The following is a 24,806-nucleotide window of genomic DNA, read 5'->3' on the forward strand; positions in this document are numbered from 1 at the left end:
TCAGGACTGACTACAATGCTAACCAAGTTATAGATGTTAAATTTTCTGGGTTGAACAGTCACATAGGCGCCGACTTCCCCTCTGGCTGGTGGGTGTTCGACCCCTGCCCCTGCTCTGCCTCTTCTCTGCCTTTTCCCCTGTGTGCACTGCGTCCCAGCTCCTCTCCCTCCCTCCTGGAAAGTCCTAAGTGCTGCCAAACAGCTGTTAGGTGGCAGGGGGGAGGGAAATGCTGGGAGGGAGGGGGAGCAGGGATGTGGCACACTCAGGGGGTGGGGAGAAGGAGGAGAGGAGTGGGGAACTTGGCTGCCGGTGGATGTGGAGTACCTGTTAATTTTTCCCCGTGGGTGCTCCAGCCCCAAAGCACCCATGGATTCGGCGCCTATGGTGGATCACTCTGGATTTCCAGTGGCCATGCTGGGCTGGGCACCCACCAGGCCTACTGATTATTCAAATGCATCTTCTTGCACCAGATTGGAGTCCTCCAGCTCTTCTCCTTCCCATCCGTGGCAAAAGAGATGATGTACATCATCTGAACACCCGGGAAGTAAGTGTCAGTACTGAGAGGAGAGTTGTTCCTTTAGTAGGGACAGACCTGCCTGGCCTATTACGTACTGGCCTCCTGTGTTACAGTGGCTGCTTTGGGACAGTGGTGTTTCTCACTTCCACAGACCAGACCTTCACATAAGTTTGGATGTAAGATCCCCTTACCTGGAGATAGCCCTGGTTGCGGACCAGCCTATTGTGGAAGCTCAGGATGACATTTTAACCCCCTCCCCCACAAGGCTATTCTCTATGGTTAACCTTTTGCCTGAGAACCAGCCTGTACCCCAGGAGGTACTGTCAGTTCCAGCAGCCTTGTCATCACCCTCCCTAAATGATTTAGTGGCCCCAATTTGCCTTCTACAGTTCTAGATGACTTCAGGGAAGTTGTTCAGGGGAATGGCTGCAGCTCTGGTTATTCAAGGTGGTCCAGGAGGATACCCAAAAATTGGTGGACATGCCTCGGATGGATTGCCATCTCTATTAATAACACCTGTCCAAATCTTCGTGGCAGACACCAGCGTCACTATACCCAATAGCCAAGGGTATGGAAAAATGATGCCATGTCCCTTGTGAGGAGATTCAGTGGTTCTGCTTGCACCTGGCTTAGTTGTCTGCTAATGAGAGGTTGTGACTCAGAAAATTTAAGTCTACCACAAAAGAAAAAGAATCTGAAAGACTGGACTTGTTGGGAAGAAAGATTTATTCTAATGCTTTGCTCCAGATGAGAATTGTGAACTAGTAAGCTCTTTTAGTGAAGTACAGTTTTATCAACTGGAAGATGATGATGAAGTTCACAGACAAATTGCCAGACCACTCCAGAAAGGAGTTCAAAGCTTTCTTGATGAAGGACTGGCTTGTGACACAGATCTCGCTGCAATCTGCTCTCAGTGTTGCATGTGCTTCCTCCAGAGCAATGGCCTCTGCAATCATCATGAGGGGGTCATCTTGGTTATTTAATTCCAAGATAGCATCAGATATCCACTAATCCATTAACCTATGTTTTGTTGGACAGTTTTCATTTTCGGACAAAACAGATGAGGTATTATGTTTGGTTTTTTTTTTTTTAAAAAGATTCATAAGTGACTTTATTATCCAGCCTGGGTGTTACTATCCAGCCTCTAAGAACATCAGTATAAGACCCTGCAGCAGTATTCTGATCACTTTCACAGACAACCCTTCTATCCTTCCAGATGATATGACTCCTCTAAAAGGAAACGGAGACCCCAGAAAATTTCATCTAGCTCTCATGCTAATCAATCGTGTGCTCAGCCTCCTGTAGGGAAACAGCCCTTTTGACTTGTTTTTCAAGGGCTATGTAGCAGCCAACAATCTACAACTCCCTTCTCCGTTTGGAGACCTGTTATCGCACTTCCTGGGTGCTTGGGAACAAATATCTTAGGACAAGTGGGTCCTTAGTACTGTGGGATTGGGATATTTGATCCAATTAACTTCCATCCCTCCTCTCCACTCACCTTCTATGTCCCTTTTCAGGGACCTATCTCATGAGTTTGTGCTTCTTCTGGAGGTTCAGCCTCTCCTTGTCCTGGGGGCCATAAAGAAAGTTCCCCTATCGCTTCAAGGATGGGGTTTCTAATGCTATTTCCTGATTCTCCAAGTCCAACAGTGGACTTATTCTGGTCTGGACCTCTGGGCTCTCAACAAGTTCGTCAAGCAAGTGAGATTCCACATGATTACCCTAGCTTCAGGTCTTCCTTCTCTGGATTAGAACAATTCGTTCCCAGCCCTCAATCTTTGGGATGTGTACTTCCATATACCGTAGCTGTTACCCAGCAATAGGAAAATCCTCATATTTATCACAGGAAGCAGTCATCAATACACAGTACTCCCCTTTGTCCTGTCATGGGATCCATATCTTTCCCTATCTCAACAATTGGCTGCTCTGTGAGTCCTTTCATGATCAAATTTGCTGGCATTGACTAAATCATCCACCTGTTCAGTCGACTGGGTCTTATCCTGAACAGAAAAGTCAATGCCAGTTCCTACCCAGAGTCTTGAGTTCATTGGAGCACTACTCGACTCTACTAGTTCAACTGCTTTTCTTCCCCAAGAGAGATTTCAAACTATTCACAAATTATGCAGGTCCCTCAAGTCTCACCTGTCTGCTACTGCTTGAACTTGTCTGAAATGGCTATGCCACATGGCCTTTTACCTATATAACCAAATATGCAAGATTGCACCTCCACACTCTTCAGCCATGCCTGAAATCAGTCTATTGTCTGAGCAAGCACCATTTGGACAAGTTAATCTGGCTCCCGCGAGCTGTACTATGATCTTGAGTGGTGGATGATCCGGGACAATTTGTGTGGGCAGATTACTTCCGTATTACGATGGTTTATGGAATGGCGAAGACTCCTCCGCAGAAACTTTCAGCCCATTCCATGAGGGTTCAGGCTATTTCAGTTGCTTTTCTGAAAGATTTTTCCTATTCTGGATGCTTGTAGGGCCACTACTTTGGTCCTTATTTCATATATTCACTCAGTATGTGGTTACTGCTGCATCCATATCTGATGCAAACTTTGGCCAAGTAGCATTGCAATCTTAATTTTCTAGACTCTGAATCCACCTCTGAATGGTCCTATTTGAGAGTCACCTGAGTGGAATACATGTCTGCATCCACTCAAAGAAAAAAGCTACTTACCTGTTCTGTAACTAACTATTCTTCGAGATACGGGTGCAGATGTGTATTCTGCGGCCCACCCTCAATCTCCTCTCCATTGGAGTCTTCAGATATTCTTTCTGGTGTGAAGGAACTGAGGGTGGATCAAGGCAGTACTGCCGTTATGTGACCTTGGGAGAGGCCACGAGGACATAAAGCACACATGCACTTCCCTTATGGTTACTGCTGTAGTAAAAAAAGTCTCTGGCTTTTTGTGTATATTGAGTGAAATACATATCTGCATCCACATCTCGAAGAACAAGTACAGAAAGGGTAAGTAACTTTTTCATAACGAAAAGAGCCCAACTATAATAGTGGCTCAGATGTTCAGTGATTACGTCTTTTCCACTTTGGAATAACCTGTTTAATGCTAATCATCTATAGTTCATTATTTAGTTTTACATTTGCATTAGTCAAAACTATTGCTGTTTGCTAGGAAAACAGTCTGGGAAACTGTCTATAAAGATAACCTTTAGCAAAGTCATTTTTTTAAAACTGTTTCAGAATCGTTCGGATTTTCAGTGCCAGCATCGCTGGCAGAAGGTTCTAAACCCAGAATTGATTAAAGGTCCCTGGACTAAAGAAGAGGATCAGAGGGTAATGGAACTTATTTCACATTGTGCTTGGTTATTTTTTGACTGTAGCAAAAGTATACCAAGACTTCTTTCTGTGTTGTCTCCTCCCTACTCCCATTATCCTGGTTTTGTTGGATTCTCTGATCCCAGATGACACATACTAGCTAGTTCACTGTGTTACGCTGGGTATATTCCACTGCCCTGGATGACATAAAATGTTAGGCCTGCTCAGGTGTTTATCATTTCCCCATGGTAGTTGAACAGCTTCTTTAACTCATTGAGTAGAGGAGTCCTCTGTGTTTGGAACTGACATTTGTAGGCCATAATCTGGCCTGTTTTATACCTTGTGCTCTCCCAGACCACCAGACTTAACAGGTGCCTGCCATGGTGGGGGAAAATGGATTTGTATGCTCTTGTGAAAGAGGCTTATAAGACTTTAAAAAGATAATGAAAACAAAACCCTTCCCTTTTTCTGCCTGTTAAATACAGTATTAATATAGTATTAATTCACATCTTCTTTGTTTTCTGTGAAAACAGAACAACTGGAAAACTAAGAGGATTGACATAACAGATACCAAACAAGTGAAACCTGAGTCAGAGTGGAAACTATTTTTATTCAGACTGTTTAAAACCCATAAATGTTTAAAAAGAAAAAAATACCATTTTTAAACAGTTGGAATAAAACATCATTCCCCTCCTTGTAGGGCTTTACTTGCTTAATATCTCATTTGATGATGATCTCAGTTCTTCAGTTATGTATAGCCTTCCAGGAAAAACAGATAAGACCTTTCATTACTAATATATAAAACAAGCAGCATGCACGCGTATTTCTTTACAAGAAGTATAGAATCCTAGAATTGTAGGACTGGAAGGGACCTCTAGAAGTCAAGCAGGACTAAGTATTATCTAGACCAGTGGTTCTCAACTGGGGGGGCTGCAGCCCACTGGGGATTCATGAGCCCTTTCAGACGGGCCACGGAGTCCCGCAGCTGAAACCTGGTGCCCCAAGCCCCAGCGCTGAAGCCAGTAACGGCATGCAGGGCTGAAGCTGGCAGCACCTCCCTCTCCCCAAGCCGGGAGCGGCATGTGGGGCTGAAGCTGACGGCGGTCCCGCACCTCCAGCCAGGAGCAGTATGGGGCTGAAGCTGGCAAACCTCCCCCCAGCCCTCTGCCAAGTCAGGAGCAGTGGGTGGGGGAGGGGAAGAAGGGCTGAAGCTGGGAGCCCCCTCCTAACCCTTATACAGCCCCTACCTACCCCCTGCCTGCACCCTGAGCAGTTTTCATGCTTTTTGAACTGAGTCCCCACTTTGAGTTATTTTTTGGTTGCATCCCCCCACAGCCCAGACAGGTTGGGTGGCCTCCTGAGTGAGTCAGGGTGGAGGTGGTGCTCCCCGCCCTTGCCCCCCCAAATTAGAAGTAAAACTATGCCTATGCTCAAGACCCACCCAGAGCCCCGAGTTCCCCACCCCAACTGGGCCCTGGCATTTTTATAGCATGTTGAAGGCAGGCCTCAGCAGGAAAAAGGTTGAGAACCCCTGATCTAGACCATCCCTGAGAGGTGTTTGTCTATCCTGTTCTTAAAAATCTCCAATGATGGAGATTCCACAACCTCTATAGGCAATTTATTCCAGTGCTTAATTACCCTGACAGGAAGTTTTTCCTTAAGTCCAACCTAAACTGCCCTTGCTGCAATTTAAGCTCATTGCTTCTTGCCCTATCCTCAGATGGTAATGAGAACAATTTACTTCCCTTCTCTGTGTAACAACCATTTATATACTTGAAAACTGTTAAGTCCCCTCTGTCTTCTCTTCTCCAGACTAAACAAACCCAGTTTTTTCAATTTTCCCTCAAGGTCCTGTTTTCTAGGCCTTTAATCATTTAATCAAGTAATTTAAGTATTTCCCAATGTCAGTGCATCAGTTGGCAGGTGACACTGAAATCTAACTTGGTCAGCATATATTTTTCTACAGCTAGTGTTGCCTTTACAACATAGGCTCCTTTAACTTTAAAAGTAGGAGTTTATACATAATTCTGATACCAGGATTCCTGCCAATGACTTCTGAAAGCACCATGATTGTTTCTATAGGCCTTCTCTAATCCTTAACTTAATTTGTTAACAAATCAGTTTTATTATTCATCGTTTGAGATGTTAATTTTGCAAATGCTTTTTAATAATATTTCCAATCTAATTTTTCAAACATACTAAATTGTCTGTCATTGCTACTGTTTGGTTTGTGTTCCAGGTTATTGAATTAGTTCAGAAGTATGGTCCAAAACGCTGGTCTTTAATTGCAAAACACCTAAAAGGGAGAATAGGCAAGCAGTGCAGAGAGAGATGGCATAACCATCTCAATCCTGAGGTAAAGAAATCTTCATGGACAGAAGAAGAGGACAGAATAATCTATGAAGCTCACAAGCGTTTGGGAAACCGATGGGCTGAAATTGCAAAACTTCTTCCTGGAAGGTGCTTTTCAACGTATTTTTTGTATTAAACGTAAGAAAGTGTATGAAAGCCAGTCGTTACAAGGTCTTTCCAAAATCCATGTAACTATTGTAAAGGTAATCAAACCAAAAAAAAAATATATATCTCCACGGAAACCTCATTGTCTTCCTATGGATTTTGCAGTGTTTGCCAAAATTTAAGTTCTGCTTAAAAAACCAACAAAGCTTATGTCTTCTAGTTAAAGATAACTCTCATGATTAAGCAGTGTTTTCTTGTCTGTTGCCAGACCCACAAAAACATTATCAGCTGGAGTAATGTGATCTTCCTCCATTTATATCGTTCAAATGTCAACACTATTAACTGTTTTACTAATAAATACAACACCCATCTCATCCTGATTTTCCATCTGTTTTTAAGGCTATTGCAAGGCAAAATGTTACTAGAATATGTGCATATTCTGACATCCAAAAAGGTGATTAAATGTGATGTGGATACATTTTGGCTTTTCACTGAAGACACATGCCCCAGAAACACCCAATCTTAAACAAACTTTGAAAAAGATCTTGGGCAAGCTTACCGTAATTAAAGTGTTCTAAAACTTGAAGTGCAATTTCTGATCTTTCTAGGTTTTTATTTCGTTTTATCCACAGGTTAGCTAATGTGTGACAAATTCACAGCCAGATTGTGAGCCCCTTACTCAGACTGCTAAATTAATTGTATGAGTACTTCAGTTGAAGTCAGTGAGATTTCTTATGTAACTGCTCGACAGTGTGAGTAAAGGGCTTGCTAACTGTCCATTTGTTACAAGTTTTGAAATGTATTCTACAAAAATCTGCAGATACCCTCTTTTTTTTTTTTTTAATTTAAATCCTTACTCTTACTCTGCAAGTAGTCTAATGAACTTCAGTGGGACTGAAGTGCGGGGTATTCATCTTGAGTAACGTTGCAAGAATCTGGCCTCTATGTGTGGTAGTTAGCTGAGAAGGTATCTAATGAATTTTTGGGTGATTCTATTTTTTTTTTTTAAAGAAATTTTAGATCCAAAAGTAATTGTCCAAAGTTTTGCAGGAATTAAATTGTGTGGTTTTTTTTTTTTTTTTTACAACTTTATATTTGATAACGTTAGAGGTGAAAACAGTATGGTCATATAGCATATCCAGCTGTTGAGGTATCCAGTCAAGAAAAAGATGTTCCTCACCGGTTAGGGAAGTGGTAAAATGTATGTGATAAATGAAAAAAATTATTGGTGTAATTTACAATGTTTGCAATGTGGTGGTGGTGGTGGTTTGTAAAGTTGTGTAATTTACCTAATTAAAAATATGTTCCTGAAATAATTTGGTTTCCATATCTTCCTACTATATGACTTTGTTTTAGGACAGACAATTCAATAAAAAATCATTGGAATTCCACTATGCGAAGAAAAGTGGAACAGGAAGGATACTTACAAGATGGAATCAAGACTGAGCAGCCTAGTTCATCAAAACTTCAACACAAACCTTGTGCCACTGCAGAACACTTACAAACCCAGAATCAGTTTTACATACCTGTTCAGGCACAAGTAAGTTTTAAATGTACATACAAAAATTCATTAATTGCAGTGTATATTTCTTCTATACTGTTGGCATATTATAAAATATAAATTGGTCTCTGAAAAGGCCACCTGTCGACTTAATTTTGACCTAAATTATGTTTTGGAAAAGGAAACATAAAAACCTAGTACTGTTAGAACTGTTTCCATGATATATTTTAAATTCAGTAGGGAAGTTGTTTTCTAACTAAAATTTCCCAGCAGTGTTCCCAAGTCAAACCCTGCAATTCTAAAATCTTGAAAGTGCAACTGACTTCCTTCATTTTTGTTTTCACGCTGAAAAAGTACTTCAAAGTTGAAATGCAGACTGGATTTTAAATCGTATCAAGTGTTAGTAACATAGGTAAATTTGTTTAAAACATTTTTTTTTAAATTGAATGTCGCTTTAAAATGTGACTGCAGTGCAAATTTCAGTCTTCTGCTCAAGCTAAAATCAGGCTACATGGTTTGGCAATTTTTTCCAGTTTCAAAATTATTTATCAAGTTTGAAAATAGACAATCTGTAAAATAAAAGATCATTTAATTGAAGTCCGTTTTCAGCCATTTAGTAATTTAAGTTTTCTAAACTCTCTAATTAAAACTATACTATTTTCTAAAATATGAATCTGTTTGGCTCCCAGTCAGTCTCTAAAGTTGTTTTTTATAATATGCAAAGATAATTTTTTGAATTCTTTTAGATTCCAGGTTACCAGTATGTGTCATCAGAAGGCAGCTGTATAGAACATGTTTCAGCTTCTTCCAACTTTATTCAGGTAATTTTCATTGGCTATTGTAAATGAAATGAGGTTAGAGTTTGACTTATTCTGTCTCATTTCTTAGCCTGATAACCCAAGGATTCTGTTGTTTATTTTTAAAGTTTTAAGTAGTCATATTTTTTTAGTTTAAGGCCTTGACCGTTCAGCTAAATCTCCATTGTACAAACCTCAGATTGTATTTGTGCCTTTTTTCTTGAAAAAGCTGTTGCAACTTTACAGGATCATAGAGTCCTGTACTGAGAAATGAAAGGAGTCCCCATCCTCTTCAAGTGCAGGCTGCAGCTGCTCATCAGAGGATGCCTATGTTCATTTCTGATATTTGGAAATGTGATCAACTAATTTAGATCTGCCCACTAATTAAATCCTTTGGTCTAACGTCTGTCACTGACTAGGTGCATAGCTCCCATTAAATTTAGCCAAAGGCTGTGTTTTGCTTTTTATGTGTGCAGTACATGTATTACTGTAGACCTAAGCAATTGAAAGATTCACCTAAAATGTGTTAAGCCCATGTAGTAAATAAATTACTAAGATGATTTTATTCATATAATTTTTCTCACCTCTTCTGGGTAATCTAAACCTTTGTCAATCTTCACAAATATTGAAGTATTGAGGTAAACTGCATAGAAAAACCAAAAGTTTTATGTTGGATGTATTGGAATTAAGAGCAGAAATAAGTTTGAACTAACTTGTTAGAAAAAAAAACTTGCTTTGTGAAATGCTCATGATACACTTTGATTTACGTAAGGTATTGAGAATACATTGGTAACATCATAAATATTGTGCGCTGCAAGGAGCCTTCTGTTTGAAATGGCATTCTGGGATATTGTTAGTGGACTAGGAAATGGCAGAAAAGGCATAAATTTGGAAAAATTAAGCTAAATAAACTAACTTTTGTATGGCATTCTCTTCCCACAGTTAGATAGGCATGGATTTCTGTGAAGAACGCCTTTAACTTAACTATAATTTTTGCGATGTAGTTCATCTTTAAATAAAATTCTGTTCCTCCATCCTGCCACCCTGGTGTGGATGCAAACCATGATTGAATGCCCTAGGATGGCCTTGAAAGAAGCAGGCAACACTATTAACCCACTCTAGATATCAATATATATAGAGAGAGAAATTAAAAATGCCACCTTCTTTTAAGACCCTTTTTAAACTCTGGCTCAGTAACTATATTTGAAACTTATCATTTACATCTATATTGACCACAAGAAACTTGTCTAAGTTATACTTGTTTCCCCAAAAACTTCCTTGTTTTTGTTACAACCAGTCCACTTCCACTGGTGGGAGCACTAGTGTAGACAGAACACCAACAACTGTCAGTGTTTGAAACTCATGTCATGCAGATCTATTCTGAGTAGGGTTAACCGTGCAGGTGCTTAAAATGCAGGTGGTCATCTGGAGTGTGCTCTAGACTTCTGTTTCCCTGGGTACTTCCACTAGAGCTAGAACTGAGGAATTGGTGAACATTCAGCACGCTATACTAGGCTTTTATGACAAAAACAGAACTAAAACTTATTAGCAAGCTAGCATGATTTTCTGCATGAATAGACTGAAAATCAGACAAATCTGTCTGTACTGGGCACTGAAATCATGCCAAAACCATGCAATTGGCAACCTTATTCTAAAATGGTTGTCAAGCATGGCTTTGTAGCTTACATAGTTCTGCTCCCAGCATGTGCAGGATGTAAGAAAGTAGAAGTCTAGCTAGTAAAGGGAGGCCTTACATTTATTGAGTTCTATTAACAGCTTCTATCCTGTTTTCTAAATACCCTTTTCAGCATCCATTTGTTGATGATGATCCTGATAAAGAAAAGAAAATAAAGGAACTTGAGTTGCTCCTTATGTCAGCTGAGAATGAAATCAGAAGAAAGCGAGTATCATCTGTAAGGACTGTGCATTTGTATACATATGTGCATTGGCTTTACACCAAGATTGATCAGCAGTTCGTTAATGGATGCTAGTAATTCTAGAATAGCTTTAATATGCTCTTCCAAAACTGATCAAACTTGGTGTACGTGTAGGACTTTAATTTGGGGAATGTACATTATTTTTCTTTTAACATAGTGTTTTTAACCTATGGTATGGTATGGTAAGTACTGTGGTATAGTCAAGTGCTTTTTTTCCATAATCCTAGAGCAAGAGATGACTTTTTGAATGGCAATTTCACCTGCTACTGGTTTTACTCAGCCCTAATTTGAGATCCACTCCAGCAACACTTCATGTACTGAGTAATTGTGTTACTTTCAAAGGGGTAACCATGTGAATAAGGGCTGTAAGATTTTGTTGTTTTTTAAAAACAGCCCAGAATTCAAAGTACTTATTTCCTTGGATAAACCATTTAGTTGATCAACATAGGTAATGAAAAATGCCTATATTTTGCTATATCTGATTTTTCTACTATTGACTCTCAGAAAAGATAGCAAAGGAGACCTATGGTTCGAGCCCTACCAAATTCATGGTCCATTTTGGTTAATTTCTTGGTCATGGGATTTTAAAAATTGTAAATGTCATCATGATTTCAGATATTTAAATCTGAAATTTCATGGTGGTGTAACTAGAGGTCCTTACGCAAAAGAGGATTGTAGGGGTGTGGTTGCAAGATTATTGTAGGGGGGTGGGTTTGCGGTATTATCATCCTTACTTCTGTTCTGCTGCTGGTGGCAGCACTACATTCAGAGCTGGGTGGCTGGAGAGCAGTTGCTTCTGGCTGGAAACACAGCTCTGAAGGCAGCAGACTGCCCAAGTAAGGATAGCATGGTATGATACTGTCACCCTTCTGCGTTGCTGCCCCCTGGACGTCTGGAAAGTGGAAACTGCTGGCCAAGGGCCCAGCGCTGAAGGCAGCAGCGAAGAAGTAAGGGTGGGACAGTATGGTATTGTCGCCCTTAAATCTGTGCTGCTGCTAGTCTCTGGCCACCCAGCACTGAAGGCAGCGCAGATGTAAGGGTGGCAATACCGTGACCCCCCTACAATAACCTTGCAACCCCCCACCCCCGCAACCCCTTTTTGGGTCAGGACCCCCAGTTTGAGAAACGTTGGTCTCCCACATGATATCTGTATAGTATAGGGTAAAAGTACACAAAAGATTAGATTTCACGGGAGAGGCCAGTTTTCACAGTCCATGACGTGTTTTTCATAGCTGTGAATTTGGTAGGGCCCTACCTATGGTCCAGTAAAACATTAGTGTCCTCTGCAGTTCCTACATGTATTTACAATACCAAACACCACAGGGTTCATAAAGGGACATTTATTTAAAAAAAAATACTTTCTCCTGCCATGCAAACTTTAATGACCTATAAAGGGGAAGTGAGTTGTGAAGCAGCAAAATTTGCAAGAGACAAAGTTATTTAAGTTAGGACCAGCAAGGACTGTGAGGAACTTCAGGAAAGACTGAAACAATCTAGGTGAGTGGGCAATGCAATTACATATGAAATTCAGTGTCAATAAATGTAAAGTAATGCACATTGGAGGGGAAAAGAGAAGAGTAACAAGGACGATCAAGGGCCTGAAAACACTATCATATGAAAAAAGTTGGGGATTGTTTACCGTAGAAAGGAGACAGATAAGAGGGAGGGGACATGATGCATGTATATAAAATAATGAATGGCATATATAAAGGTAGATCAGGAACTTCTGTTCTCCATCTCTCAACATAAGAACAAGGGGACATTATATGAAATTAAAAGGTAGTAAATTCAAAACTGATGAACTTTTTTCACACAACACTTATTTAGACTATAGAGCTTGTTGCCACAGGATGTTGTTGATGCCAAGAAATTAGCAAGTTTGGAAAAGGGAATGGATGCTAATGTGAATATCAAAAATATCCAGAGTTGTCATTTAATGATGAATTTTGGAAGGAATATGAAACCTCATGCTTCAGGGCTTAAAACGATTCTCTAATGGAGACCCTGATGATAGCTAACTTTGAGATCCAGGGGGAAACAGCAGACTATCCCACATCTGCCTACTGTGGACTTCTTTCCTCCTCAAAGCTGTGGTACCTGCCACTGTCAGAGATAGGATACTGGACTAGATGGACTCTGGTCCGATCCAGTATGATAATTCCAATGTCTCTTCATAAGCACTGTGTTATGATGGTGAATGAGAAGTTGGAAATGAAGTAGACTATAAACAAAAATGAACATCTCTTTATTAGTCAGCTTACTGTCTTACTGTTTAGGAGAGTGGGGAAGCTTACATCACCAGTGATTTTCAACGTGAGCAATAGGGAACCATACATAAATATATATGAAATAGAATTTCAGTCACAGTAATGAGTAGAGGTTAAAGGAATAAATGTAAGAGAAGGGGAATGTTGAGTGTCTCCTGTAAACTTAAGGGAAATAAGAATGTAATTGAATTACTTCAGAAAGTAAGTTGGCTGGGGAAAGGTGGGGAAATCACTGAGCTGAATAAAACTGTTGTAGAGTACATCCACTGGAGAATGGTAAAAGTTCAGTCTGAAACAAAATATTACTATGCAATGTGTCCATAATAGTGTGTTTATGAAACCTGCCCCAAAATCATGTTTCTGATTTATTTTCAATTTCAAATTTGAATAAAACATCAACCCATTTCTATTATACTACTAGCAAGCTGGAAGTTTCTCTAGCTGGTCTGGAAGCTTCATCATGGAAGATAGCATGTCTAATACGCTAAATAGCCTTGGGGAACAAACAAGTGAGTTTTACAGTATGGATGAAGCCCAGGGTACAGCTGCCCAGCAGAATTCACCCACCAAGTACCTAGCTGTGGAGGCAAATGCAGTGTTATCATCTCTACAGACCATTCCAGAATTTGCAGAGACACTAGAGCTTATTGAATCTGTAAGTTGGGATGGGTGATTCTCTAGTTTTCAATAAAGATGTAATCCATTTATATTTGGGTATGTTCATATTTGCCCAGTACATATGTAAAATGTTTGAAATTACTTCATACAGTACCAGATAGGTATAGTTTCACTACTGTTGATTGCTTTGCTTTCTTGGAAGTCATGAGTGAATTGTACTGAAAACAAACTATATAAAATTATCTGGTTGTGTAAGAGGGGTAGGGGAAATATTTAATCCAGAGAGTAATGCCTTAGTTACAATCTTGATATAACTGAGTTACATTGACATTTTTTACTGGAATGCCAGAAGCTGGGGTAGCTGGTGGTTATAACCAAACAACCAATCTTAATTGCATCAAGCTACTTCTGTCTGGACTGTAAATGTATGTCTAAATTAGATTGTGTGTGATTGGGGTGAGTAATGAATATATTTTTGTAGCTTTTAAAATGTGAGAATTAATACTGAATATATAACTTCTCTTAATGAATTATAACTGGTTTCCAAAGCTCATATATAGAATGCAATATAATGAGAAAAACTGTTGCTGACTTGAAATATTCCAAACAGGAACTTTGCGATCTACAACTTCCACTTGGAACATTTCAGATAAGCAAAAATTTAGCTAAAACGTGAGTATGTTCATGCCTGAGTGTCTTGTATCCTTACATTGTAGGATCCAGTAGCATGGAGCGATGTCACCAGCTTTGACCTTTCTGAGGCTGCTAATTCCCCTATCAAACCTGCTCCAGTAACATTAATGAGGATTCAACACAATGAAGGGGCTATGGAGTGCCAGTTTAATGTCAGTGTTGTTCTTGATGGCAAAAAAAATAGTTGTAGCAGCGGAGAAGAAGAGATTCTTTCAACATCTCCTTCCATAGCCAAGTTCAGCACTCCACCTGCTATCCTCAGGAAGAAAAAAAGATTGCGAGTTGGACAGTCACCAGTCAATGAGCTGAATGATGGGTCATATAATGATGCTGTCAATGTTGCACTAAAACAAACACCAGTGAAAACACTACCCTTTTCCCCATCACAGGTATAAATTTTTTTAATACAGCTAGAAAGCTAGGATTGCAATGAACTGACACAAATTGCAGGATTTCTTGAATACATTGTACCTTAATTGAATGTATTAGGAAATGGCTTAGAACGTGTTAAAGGATTAGCTGAATTAACGAGAGAGTTTTAATATGGAAGAAATGGGTTATTTTAAAAATGGGGAAATTGGTTACCTGATTTCCTTTCTGGGACTGACCTCTACTGCAGCTTGACAACTAGGCTTCACTTTTCTACCAGCACATACTGGAGGTAGTTCAGATTTGACTGTGTAGCTACAGGGCCTTGCCACATTTTTTTTTTTTTTAAAGAAAATTCAAATTGAGGTTTCACTAGTAAATTCAGCTCATATTGTGGGGATAGAAGCGCATAAATTTTAAACAAGTTGTTAGAGATCTTCAGTGGAAATCACGTAGGGAAATTTGTTTTTTTTATTGCTCAACATAATGTAGGAGTTCATGTTTTGTAAGTTGGTTTAGTTTTTCTTTTAGTTTTTCAACACATGCTCTGGAAATGAACACTTTAACCTTGAAAATCCTGCATTTACATCAACTCCAATCTGTGGGCAGAAAGTTCTTATTACAACTCCTCTCCACAAGGAAATGACACCAAAAGACCAAAAGGAAAATGCAGGGTAGGATGACACTAAAGATCAGATGTTGAAATAAAAGCAAGATTCTGAGACTATGCAAAGCCAATTTCGCTGTATATGCAACTATTAATATTTTTAAAAGGAAGTTTAAATATTTACATGCAAACATAAATCCGCCTTGTTTTTCTTTGATTTCCCAAGAAGTGACTATTATATTTAATTTTAATTTTCCCTTAATCTTTTTAATATTGTACTAAATGAAAATTAGTTGAGATGTACGTGGGGCAAATGCAGTGACATATTTGATTGATTTGTGTGTGTCTATGTACTCCATTTTATAAAGAAGTAAACAACAGTTAATTTTGATAGAGTTAAACTTATATGACAAATCCATCAGAAATCATGAAATGTTAAAATACGTATGAACATTTTTCTCTGCTTGGATAGTTTTAGAACTCCAACAATTAGAAGATCTTTACTGGGTACCACACCAAGGACTCCAACTCCTTTTAAGAATGCTCTAGCTGCTCAGGAGAAAAAATATGGCCCTCTCAAAATCGTGGTATGTGATCTCTTTGCCTGTTTGTTAATGTTTCTCTTTAGTGGGTCTGAATACCCTCACCATACAAAATAGTGACTTACAAAGTGAGCCTTAACACGAACATTTAAAAAAAATTAGTAAAATTATTAGTGTTGTTGAAAGGTGTAGCACTTTCCAATCCTGGAAGATAGTCTTCTGTTTATCCACAGGACAGTTACAGCCTGGGGCAGCAACAGTGCAGGCTTCCCCTTTCTGCCCCACCAGTATGCTCCAATCATTTTTTTGAAGGGACCATCTCTAGGGGGTAAAAGATTCAGACCCCATGCTCATTCAATTTATATTCTCTAAGGGCTTGTCTACACTACTGCTTAAGTCGATATATCTTATGTTACTCGGGTGTGAAAACCCCCCTCCGCCCCGCAGTGATGTAAGTTACTTTGACTTAAAGCGGAGTCTACACTAGATGCTCTCCCATTGACATAGCTTCTGCCTCTCGTTGAGGTGTAGTAATTAAGTTGACGGGAGAGCGCTTTCGCATTGATGTAGCGCATCTTCATAAGCTGCACTACATCAGTGCTGCTGCAGCACGGTGGTGAGGACAAGTCCTAAGAATACCAACAAGATTAGACGTAAGAATTTTCTGTGTGTTCTTGAATCACTATACATTAATCAGTTCTCATGCATATAGCTTGGAATTATGCATGTGATAATGCCATGATCTAAAAATATTTTAATTGTCCTTATTTTGGAATCAAACCATGTTTTCCAGGCCAGAGGGTATGAACAGGTGGTGATCTTTCAGTTAGATAATTGGATGACAATGGAACCTTTCTGAGCTGGTGCAGATGAAAGTGTGGGTGACTAACTTCGTTATTTAGAAAACTGTCACTTTTTGACACTTAAAAACCAAGTTAGCCCTGGTGTAAAAGGGTGCAATTTCTAGTCAGTGGTAATTCAGCCTCCTCACACCAAGACTGAATCTGGTCCTTAAGCTTCTGCTCTCTGACCTAAGCTCTCAATAAATACTTTTTTTGGTAGTGATTAATATTTAGAAGTGGAGTGTCTTTCATCCTTAGTTGTATGTTCTTAAAATAAAATCTGGAATATTCTGAGAAAAGGGAGCTTTCATGAAATCTACGACTGAGTCCCATATCTTTATATAAAACGTCAGTGTGTTTGCTTTGAGTCTTCTGGCTTTTGAGGGTAACTTCTCTTTGCTATTATGACTATGTATAGCTTTATACCTATGCATTTTCAAACTAAGTCTGCTCATTTTAGCTTTGCCTCTTCCTGCTGAATTGCTTGCTGGTGCACAGGAATCTTTTGAATTCAATTGATTTTAGGGCTGTCGATTAATTGCAGTTAACTAGCAATTAACTCAAAAAAATTAATCGCTGTTTTAATTGCACTGTTAAATAATAGAATACATTTTCAAATGTATTGATTTCAATTACAACACTTAATACAAAGTGTACAGTACTCACATTTTATTTTTATTACAAATATTTGCACTGTAAAAATGATAAACAAAATAAATATTTTTCAATTCACCTTATACAAGTACCATAGTGCAATCTCTTTATCCTGAAAGCACAACTTACAAATGTAGATTTCTTTTTTTGTTACGTAACTGAGCTCAAAAACAAAACAACGCAAAACTTTAGAGCCTCTAAGTCCACTCAATCCTACTTCTTGTTTAGCCAATCGCTAAGAGAAACAAGTTTGTTTACATTTATGGGGGATAATGCTGCCCGATTCTTATTTACAATGTCAGCTGAAAGTGAGAACAGATGTTCACGTGACACTTTTGTAGCCGGCATTACAAGGTATTATGTGCCAGATATGCTAAACATCCGTATGGCCCTTCATGCTTTGGCCACCATTCCAGAGGACATACTTCCATGCTGATGACGCTCGTTTAAAAAAAAAAATGCGTTAATTAAATTTGTGACTGAACTCCTTGGGGGAGAATTGTATGTCTCCAGCTCTATTTTATCCACATTTTGCCATATATTTAGTATTATAGTAGGTTTCAGAGTAACAGCCGTGTTAGTCTGTATTTGCAAAAAGAAAAGGAGTACTTGTGGCACCTTAGAGACTAACCAATTTATTTGAGCATAAGCTTTCGTGAGCTACAGTTCATCGATGAAGTGAGCTGTAGCTCATGAAAGCTTATGCTCAAATAAATTGGTTAGTCTCTAAGGTGCCACAAGTACTCCTTTTCTTTTTGAGTATTATAGTAGTCTCTGATGGTGACTCAGCACGTCGTTCATTTTAAGAACACTTGCTGCAGATTTCACAAAACGCAAAGAAGGTACTAATGTGAGATTTTGAAAGATAGCTATAGCACTCGACCCAAATTTTAAGAATCTGAAGTGCCTTCTAAAATCTGAGAGGTATGAAGTGTGGAGCTTGCTTCCAGAAGTCTTAAAAGAGCAGCACTCTGATGTGGAAACCACAGAACCCGAACCACCAAAAAAGAAAATCAACATTCTCCTTGTGGCATCTGACTCATGATGATGAAAAAGAACATGCGTCGGTAAGCACCGCATTTGATTGTTATCGACCCATCATCAGCATGGACGCATGTTCTCTGGAATGGTGAATGAAGCATGAAGGGATATACAAATCTTTAGCACATCTGGCATGTAAATATCTTGCAACTCCGGCTACAGCAGTGCTATGAGAATGCCTGTTCTCATTTTCAGGTGACATTGTAAACAAGAAGCAGGCAGCATTATCTCCTGAAAATGTAAACAAATTTATCTGTCTGAGCGACTGGCTGAACAAGAAGTAGGACTGAGTGGATTTGTAGGCTCTAAAGTTTTGCATTGTTTTATTTTTGAGTGCAGTTATTTTTGTACATAACTCTACATTTGTAAGTTCAACTTTCATGATAGAGATTGCACTACAGTACTTGTACTAAGTGAATTGAAAAATACTATTTTATTTTTACAGTGCAATATTTATAATAAATAAAGGGAGCACTGTACACTTTGTATTCCATGTTGTAATTGAAATCAATATATTTGAAAACGTGGAAAACATCCAAAATATTTATATAAATAATATTCTATTGTTTAACAGCATGATTAATCATTATTATTTTTTTTTAATTCCTTGGCAGCCCTAGTTGATTTACATTTTGTGAATTCTGACCCCTTTCCTTTTCAATTCATTATATTTTGTCTGGTCCTTTGTTCCCACAAATACTAAAGGCTGCTCAGATTCAGTCTTTGGGATTGGCCCCACCCTTGCTACCCTTACTCTAGATTGTAACCTCTGCTCCTCACAATGCAAATAGTAGCTCTGCACTCCTGCTTTTATCCACTACTATCTTGGCTTTTAAAGCCAAAGTTTTGGGCTTAGCGGAATCCTCTCCCCCTGCTGGCCCATAACAGGACCATCTGTATGTGAAATTATACACGGTATTTTATGGTTATTAGTGCCTTATGCAAAGATATATTATTGGTGTCAATAAAAATTTCTCCCCAACAAGGATCACATTTTTGTAGTGCGTAAACCATTGTGCTATTTGTAGGGGATGCTTCATCCCCTGTGTGTGTGTGTGGTTTTGAATTTGGAAGTATAAAATAAAGCTGGACACTTTAATCCAATAATGTACATGTTCAGTTTGAAATGTGCTACTTTTTGTAGGGGACAATGGTTTGTGCTTCCAAACAATGTGATTCTTACTGGAGAAAATTATCATTCATAGTTCCATTGGCTAATAAAAACAAATTGATATGTAGTTTAGGTAAACTTTCCCTGTTTAGGGTTAAAATATGTTTATATACCTAATGGGAAAACAAGCTGGCTAAAAATAACTTGGAATGATACAGCATTGTTAAAATCTGTTCAGTCTTGAAATGCTGAACTGTAGTTATCAAATGCAGTAATTTTTATTCCTTAATATGTTGGTGGATTTTACTGAGGCTTTCTACCTCCCATGGAGTAGATGATATCTCCTTGTTATAATAAAAAAAATGAATGTCAAATGTGGTGAAAACCAGCAACTGATAAATTTTCTGTGGCTTTCCCCCCACCACACTTCTATTTAAATTAGTCACAACCACTTGCCTTCTTGGAAGAAGATATTAGAGAGGTTTTAAAAGAGGAAACTGGAACAGATATATTCCTTAAGGAGGAAGATGAATCTGTCTATAAAAGCTGCAAGCAAGAGGTGATGGTGCAGTATGTTGCTTTATTATAATAGTGGTAGAAAAAAATGGCAACTCATAAATTGTAATCTTAAATTTTTTCTTTATAAAATGTTGATCACAGCACACTTCTGCCAAGAAAGTCAGAAAGTCATTGGTCTTGGATTCTTGGGAAAAAGATGAACTTGGTGCCCAACTCTTCACAGAAGAAAATGTTTTGGATGTACAGGTTGGTATACTAATAAATAGTAGAACTGGTAGAAATTTTGATGAAAAATTGAACGAATATTTCCCCCCCTTTTTTTTGATCAGCTCTAGTAAATAGTCACCTTGGGGGTCTAACTATTGACGAATAAGAGTAAACGTCTAGCAATTTCAAAAATAGTTGTCTCCAATACCCGCTTGGGTAGTGCTCCATGCTATGGTGTGTGGGATTATGGGTTTTGGGAATGTATGGATTGTATTGCAGGTGTTGATCTTTTGCTTGTTGGATCACTGGATTCTTGGATGACGTTAATGGCAGTGGGACAGGGGAAATTTTGCCTTTCTAGTCAGTTTTAAGGAAGGAGGTGATGAGCAGTCCTGTTCCATCCTTGGGAAGAAGGCTGGTGGCTGTAGTACCATCATTATAGGATGGACAACCTTTGAAATGAAGGGGGAAAATGAGGAATTTCAAGATCTTAGTAAGTATGTGGAGGATCCGCGGTGGAGGAAAGATGCAAAGATTGCTGGCAATTCAACACAGCTTTTTTTTAAAAAAGTATTTTGTTTTTTGTAAGCAATCAAGTGAATTTCCTACACAGTGGTTTTCTTTTATTTGTTTTTGATGGTTCTGTAAAAGTCTGCATACCAGAATTGTGGCCAGTGGTGCCTGGCAATGATAAAACTGGCTTATGGATTTATTGCTTTTGAATATAATTTAGGAGAATATATTAAACCAGTTTTTGAAACAATCAGTCCAGTGTCTCCCTCAGTAACTAAACAAAAAAACACTCAAAGAACTGGTCTGTTTTAGTAGCAGACTTCTAGTATAACTTTCTGTGTTAGTGTAGACAGAGATTTATATTTTATAACTGTTTCTAAAACGATGCCAAGCTATCAAGTTTTATATAACTTATTTTAAAGAAAATGTAATTGAAGCTGTAGTATGATTGTATAACATAAGGGAGAAGAAAAACTGGTCCACCCTCGTCAAGGAATTAGCATCAGAACCATGCTAGCAGCAACTGTGTTTAAATTTAGTTGTTACCAATACATTTTGGATCCCAGTATAATTTAGTACAGTGGTTCTCGACCAGGGGTTCAGGGCTCCCTGGAGGCCATGAGCAGGTTTCAGGGGGTCCACCAAGTATGATTGGCATTAGACTCAATAGGGCCCAGGGCACAAAGCTAAAATTCTGCCACACAGGACTGCAGCCCTATCCCTGAGTCCCACCACCCAGGGTTGAAGCCAAAGCCTGAGCAACTTAGCTTTGTGGGGCCCTGGGCAATTGCCCTCCTTGCTACCCCATAACATCGGCTCTGGCTCTTATGTGCAGAAAAATAGTTGTTGTGGCACAGCTGGACTGTGGAGTTTTTATAGCATCTTGAGAGGTCTCATAAAGAAAAAGGTTGAGAACCCCTGGTCTAGTACTTTATCCTGAATTGACACTAGTTTTCTCAGAAATGTTTACTCATTGATTCTACCTGCTACATATTTGCTCTATTTTCCCATTTTGTTTTTTTTGAAGTAACAGCTAAAGGTTATTTTACTAAATACTAACTTTTATTCCTCTTCCCCATTCCTCTGTCTTTTTTCCATTAGTCAGAAAATATCTATACTACATCTTTACTAATGATACCGTTGTTGGAAATACATGACAACAGATGTAATCTGACATTGGAGAAACAGGCAACAACTTCAACAAACAAAACAAATGCAGTAATTAAAAAGAAACTGAATTCTTGCACTTCAAAAAATGTCAAAATGGAAAAGTCTCTTCAGGTCTGGATTCAAGATACCTTTTGTTAATTTCATTAACAATCTTAACGGTTAAATGGTTTCTAATTTTTTTTTTTTTTTTTTAAGTTTGGGTCAGTGTTTCTATGATTCCTGTTTTTCAAGCTAGTAATTTGGCAATGAAAACTTACTCCATGTCTGAACTCTGGGCAATTTTTAAATAAACTCTTTTTATTCAAATAAGTCAAATTTCAGAATTTATGTAATCGGTCTATTTTAGGATTGAAACACTTGGTAATGTTAAATGGCTAAGATTTCTCTGAAAAACGTTTCTGTGCAGTCACAAATTTCCTTTGGGCCAGATTCTAGTTCGTGGTTACATGGCAGTAAGGACATGTAAATTCCTCGCTGCTACTTATGCTAGCTCTGTAGTCCACCACAAGTCAGGCCTGATCCAGACATTCTACAGATTTGCTTCCCATGCTTGAATTTCAGTGCACAGGTTTTCTGGGGGGTTGGGCTAGTGGATCAATGATTTTTCTCTCTGCCCCCCCCCCCATATTGATAGCCCCAATGTCCACCACCATATCCCATTCATCCCAAAATGTCTGTCTGCTTTCCCCCCTTATGCATTTATAAAAAAAAAAAAAGTACCTTACTTCCTTTCTAGGCACCACACCCTTCCAAGCTGCCAAAGTTACTTTCTGCATTTCCTCTGAACAGCGATTACTGTGCATTGTCAATACTGCATTCTGCTGCCTTTTGAAACTTCAGAGTAAAATAAATGGGAAAACATTCTAAAAGAGGGGTTTTATTTAATTAGCTATTACAGCATCAATTATTACAATGAATATTTCAGTTCAAGAAATCCCCTCTCTCGCTTCTTTACCTCTGTTGCCTTAGAACTTTCAACCTGGCACATAGGCACTGCTGATGTGCTGAAAAAAACAGTGAGCTTTGTCACAGATTACCAAGTATGCAGAATACATGTGATAAATGTGATATTACTTGAATTTTGATTATATAAACTGTTGTGAAATTTAGTGTGGAAAAAGCTTTTAAAAGAAAATCTAAATTAGGATTATATTTAAATGCTGACATATTCCTAATACAGCTGTTTAAAATTTCCTTTGAACTGTTTTTTTTTTGTTTTGTTTTTTAATATAGTCAAATTGTGAATGGGAAGCAGTTGTTTATGGAAAAACAGAAGATCAGCTTATCATGACTGAACAAGCAAGAAGATATCTGAGCACATATACAGCTTCTGGCAGTACTTCAAGAGCTCTAATTCTGTGAGGATCACTGCAACTGACAAAACCATCCCTTCCCCTTACAATTAACACTACACTGAAGGAGATTCCAGTCAAATATATGTGAATGAAGTCTTTCTTTTTTTGAGACAACCTTGTAAAGGAAAACTTGTCTCTTTTTAATTGACAAAGGGCAGACATATGAAACTTTGCCTTTTCAAGTAAGGATAGCATAAACAATCCTGCAATTAACTTTTTCAATATTTTTTTTTAAAAATCTAAAGAATAATAGTCAAAAATATTGGAGTAAATGTTAACATACACTTTTTTTAGCCCAGTTTTTCACATTTATTCTTCACAACATACATTGCTACTCTCCAGTTAATGCATTTTGAATGTAGGGTAGGTTTACAGGTACTTCTGATTTCTGAATAAGCAACATACACAGCTGTATGAAAATGCTTTTGCTTAAGTGCTCAGTTGCTTATGTAGCAATTTTTTTTCTACCATATAAAGAAACACAATGGAAAGGAGTCTAAAGGAAGGATAGAAAGTTGCACTACTAGTTTTTGGTATGCTGCAAAAACAATAAAATTAACTACAGTGTTAAATATATTTATTTGAGAATGGTACTAGAAATAAGATAGTAGGCAAATGGATGAATTAAGTTTTTTTCATTAGTGTAAAACATCAGTATTTTCTTCATAAATCTCAGAAACTGAGACCATTGTTGAATGTATTGTACAGTATGTAGGAACAGGGAAACTTTTTGTAAATTGGAAAGGAGTTTGTTTTTATAATTTATTTTCATTTTAAAGCTTAAATGTAGATATTTATGTGTATGTAGGTTGTCTAGAAGCCAACGTTGTTTCCTGTTATAACAGCTAAAGTGGTAAAGGACAAATTTTAACCTTGAAGTATGGAATAGCTGCATCATTACAGGCTGTGAAGCATATAAATCTATACTGTATGTTACATCTACCTAAGGATTGCACTATGTACCCTTTAAATCATGTTGGTCAGCAAAGTAGTTATAATCTGTCCTCTTAGTATACTATTACAAGTATTCCAAGAACTTGTTTTTAATTAATTTATATATATATAAGAGCAAACATGAGGTCCTTTATGTGACCCTATTATTGAGTCCTATTCATGAATTAAAAATTAATGCATTTTATTACGTTTTAAAAAAAACTTGGCACCTTGGTTTTTAAAACAGTCTTATCTGCACTTAGAAGTTTGACCATTGTATATTTACTATACTAAATATTTGAAGAGTGAAGAGAGCGTTTTTATTTATGAAAATCTTTGTCCTTATTTAAACCTCTACAGGTTACAACAGTTGCTTCAGTTGCCTATTTTAGGTATTTGCACTTACTTTGTCTTTTTTGAAGGAATGTTTTGGTTTGCTTTTGTTGTAGAGATTTTATGTAGTTAATTTCTTGCAGATTATAATTGTGTGCTATCAACAATACTGACAAGTAAATAGAATTGTACACTGTAGCTTTAGCTATTTATAATTCAGACACTCTTCCTCTCCACTCCCGGGTGTGCTGCTATAGATAATAGCAGAATCGGCTTGCTGCTATGAGAGATGGAAAGAGCGCGCATCATATGCACTGTATGTAAAATTTCAAAAAAAAAAAAAAAAAATGATGGCAGGTTCTCCAGTTATCTTAATGAGATCAACCATTACTATGCAGGATATAGCAAAATTCATACCACAGAACTTATACCACATCATACCAAGACCTTTAGAAAATGGTTTTTGTTACTTAATTTTAACACTTGGTATGTGGTATGTGAACAGCAATCTGTAGTTATTAAAATACTTTTAAAAACAGCT

The 24,806-nt window shown here is 38.1% G+C and overlaps 1 protein-coding gene across 1 annotated transcript in view; it reads left to right on the forward strand.

The window, feature by feature from the left end:
* The window catches only part of MYBL1 (MYB proto-oncogene like 1), a 43,924-nt gene extending 19,875 nt beyond the window's left edge, over positions 1–24,049 (forward strand). Inside the window, exons 4-16 of the mRNA XM_084618293.1 lie at positions 3,725–3,817; positions 6,039–6,259; positions 7,613–7,796; positions 8,504–8,578; positions 10,363–10,467; positions 13,180–13,413; positions 14,093–14,458; positions 14,970–15,112; positions 15,518–15,632; positions 19,678–19,794; positions 19,896–20,000; positions 21,576–21,755; positions 22,878–24,049. Of these exons, the coding sequence (XP_084474419.1) occupies positions 3,725–3,817; positions 6,039–6,259; positions 7,613–7,796; positions 8,504–8,578; positions 10,363–10,467; positions 13,180–13,413; positions 14,093–14,458; positions 14,970–15,112; positions 15,518–15,632; positions 19,678–19,794; positions 19,896–20,000; positions 21,576–21,755; positions 22,878–23,006 (2,067 nt within the window). The 3' untranslated portion in view covers positions 23,007–24,049. The remainder of the gene's footprint in view (positions 1–3,724; positions 3,818–6,038; positions 6,260–7,612; positions 7,797–8,503; positions 8,579–10,362; positions 10,468–13,179; positions 13,414–14,092; positions 14,459–14,969; positions 15,113–15,517; positions 15,633–19,677; positions 19,795–19,895; positions 20,001–21,575; positions 21,756–22,877) is intronic.
* Positions 24,050–24,806: the final 757 nt, after the last annotated feature.

This window comes from Lepidochelys olivacea (assembly GCF_965140295.1).
Source record: "Lepidochelys olivacea isolate rLepOli2 genome assembly, chromosome: 2".
NCBI lineage: Eukaryota > Metazoa > Chordata > Testudines > Cheloniidae > Lepidochelys > Lepidochelys olivacea.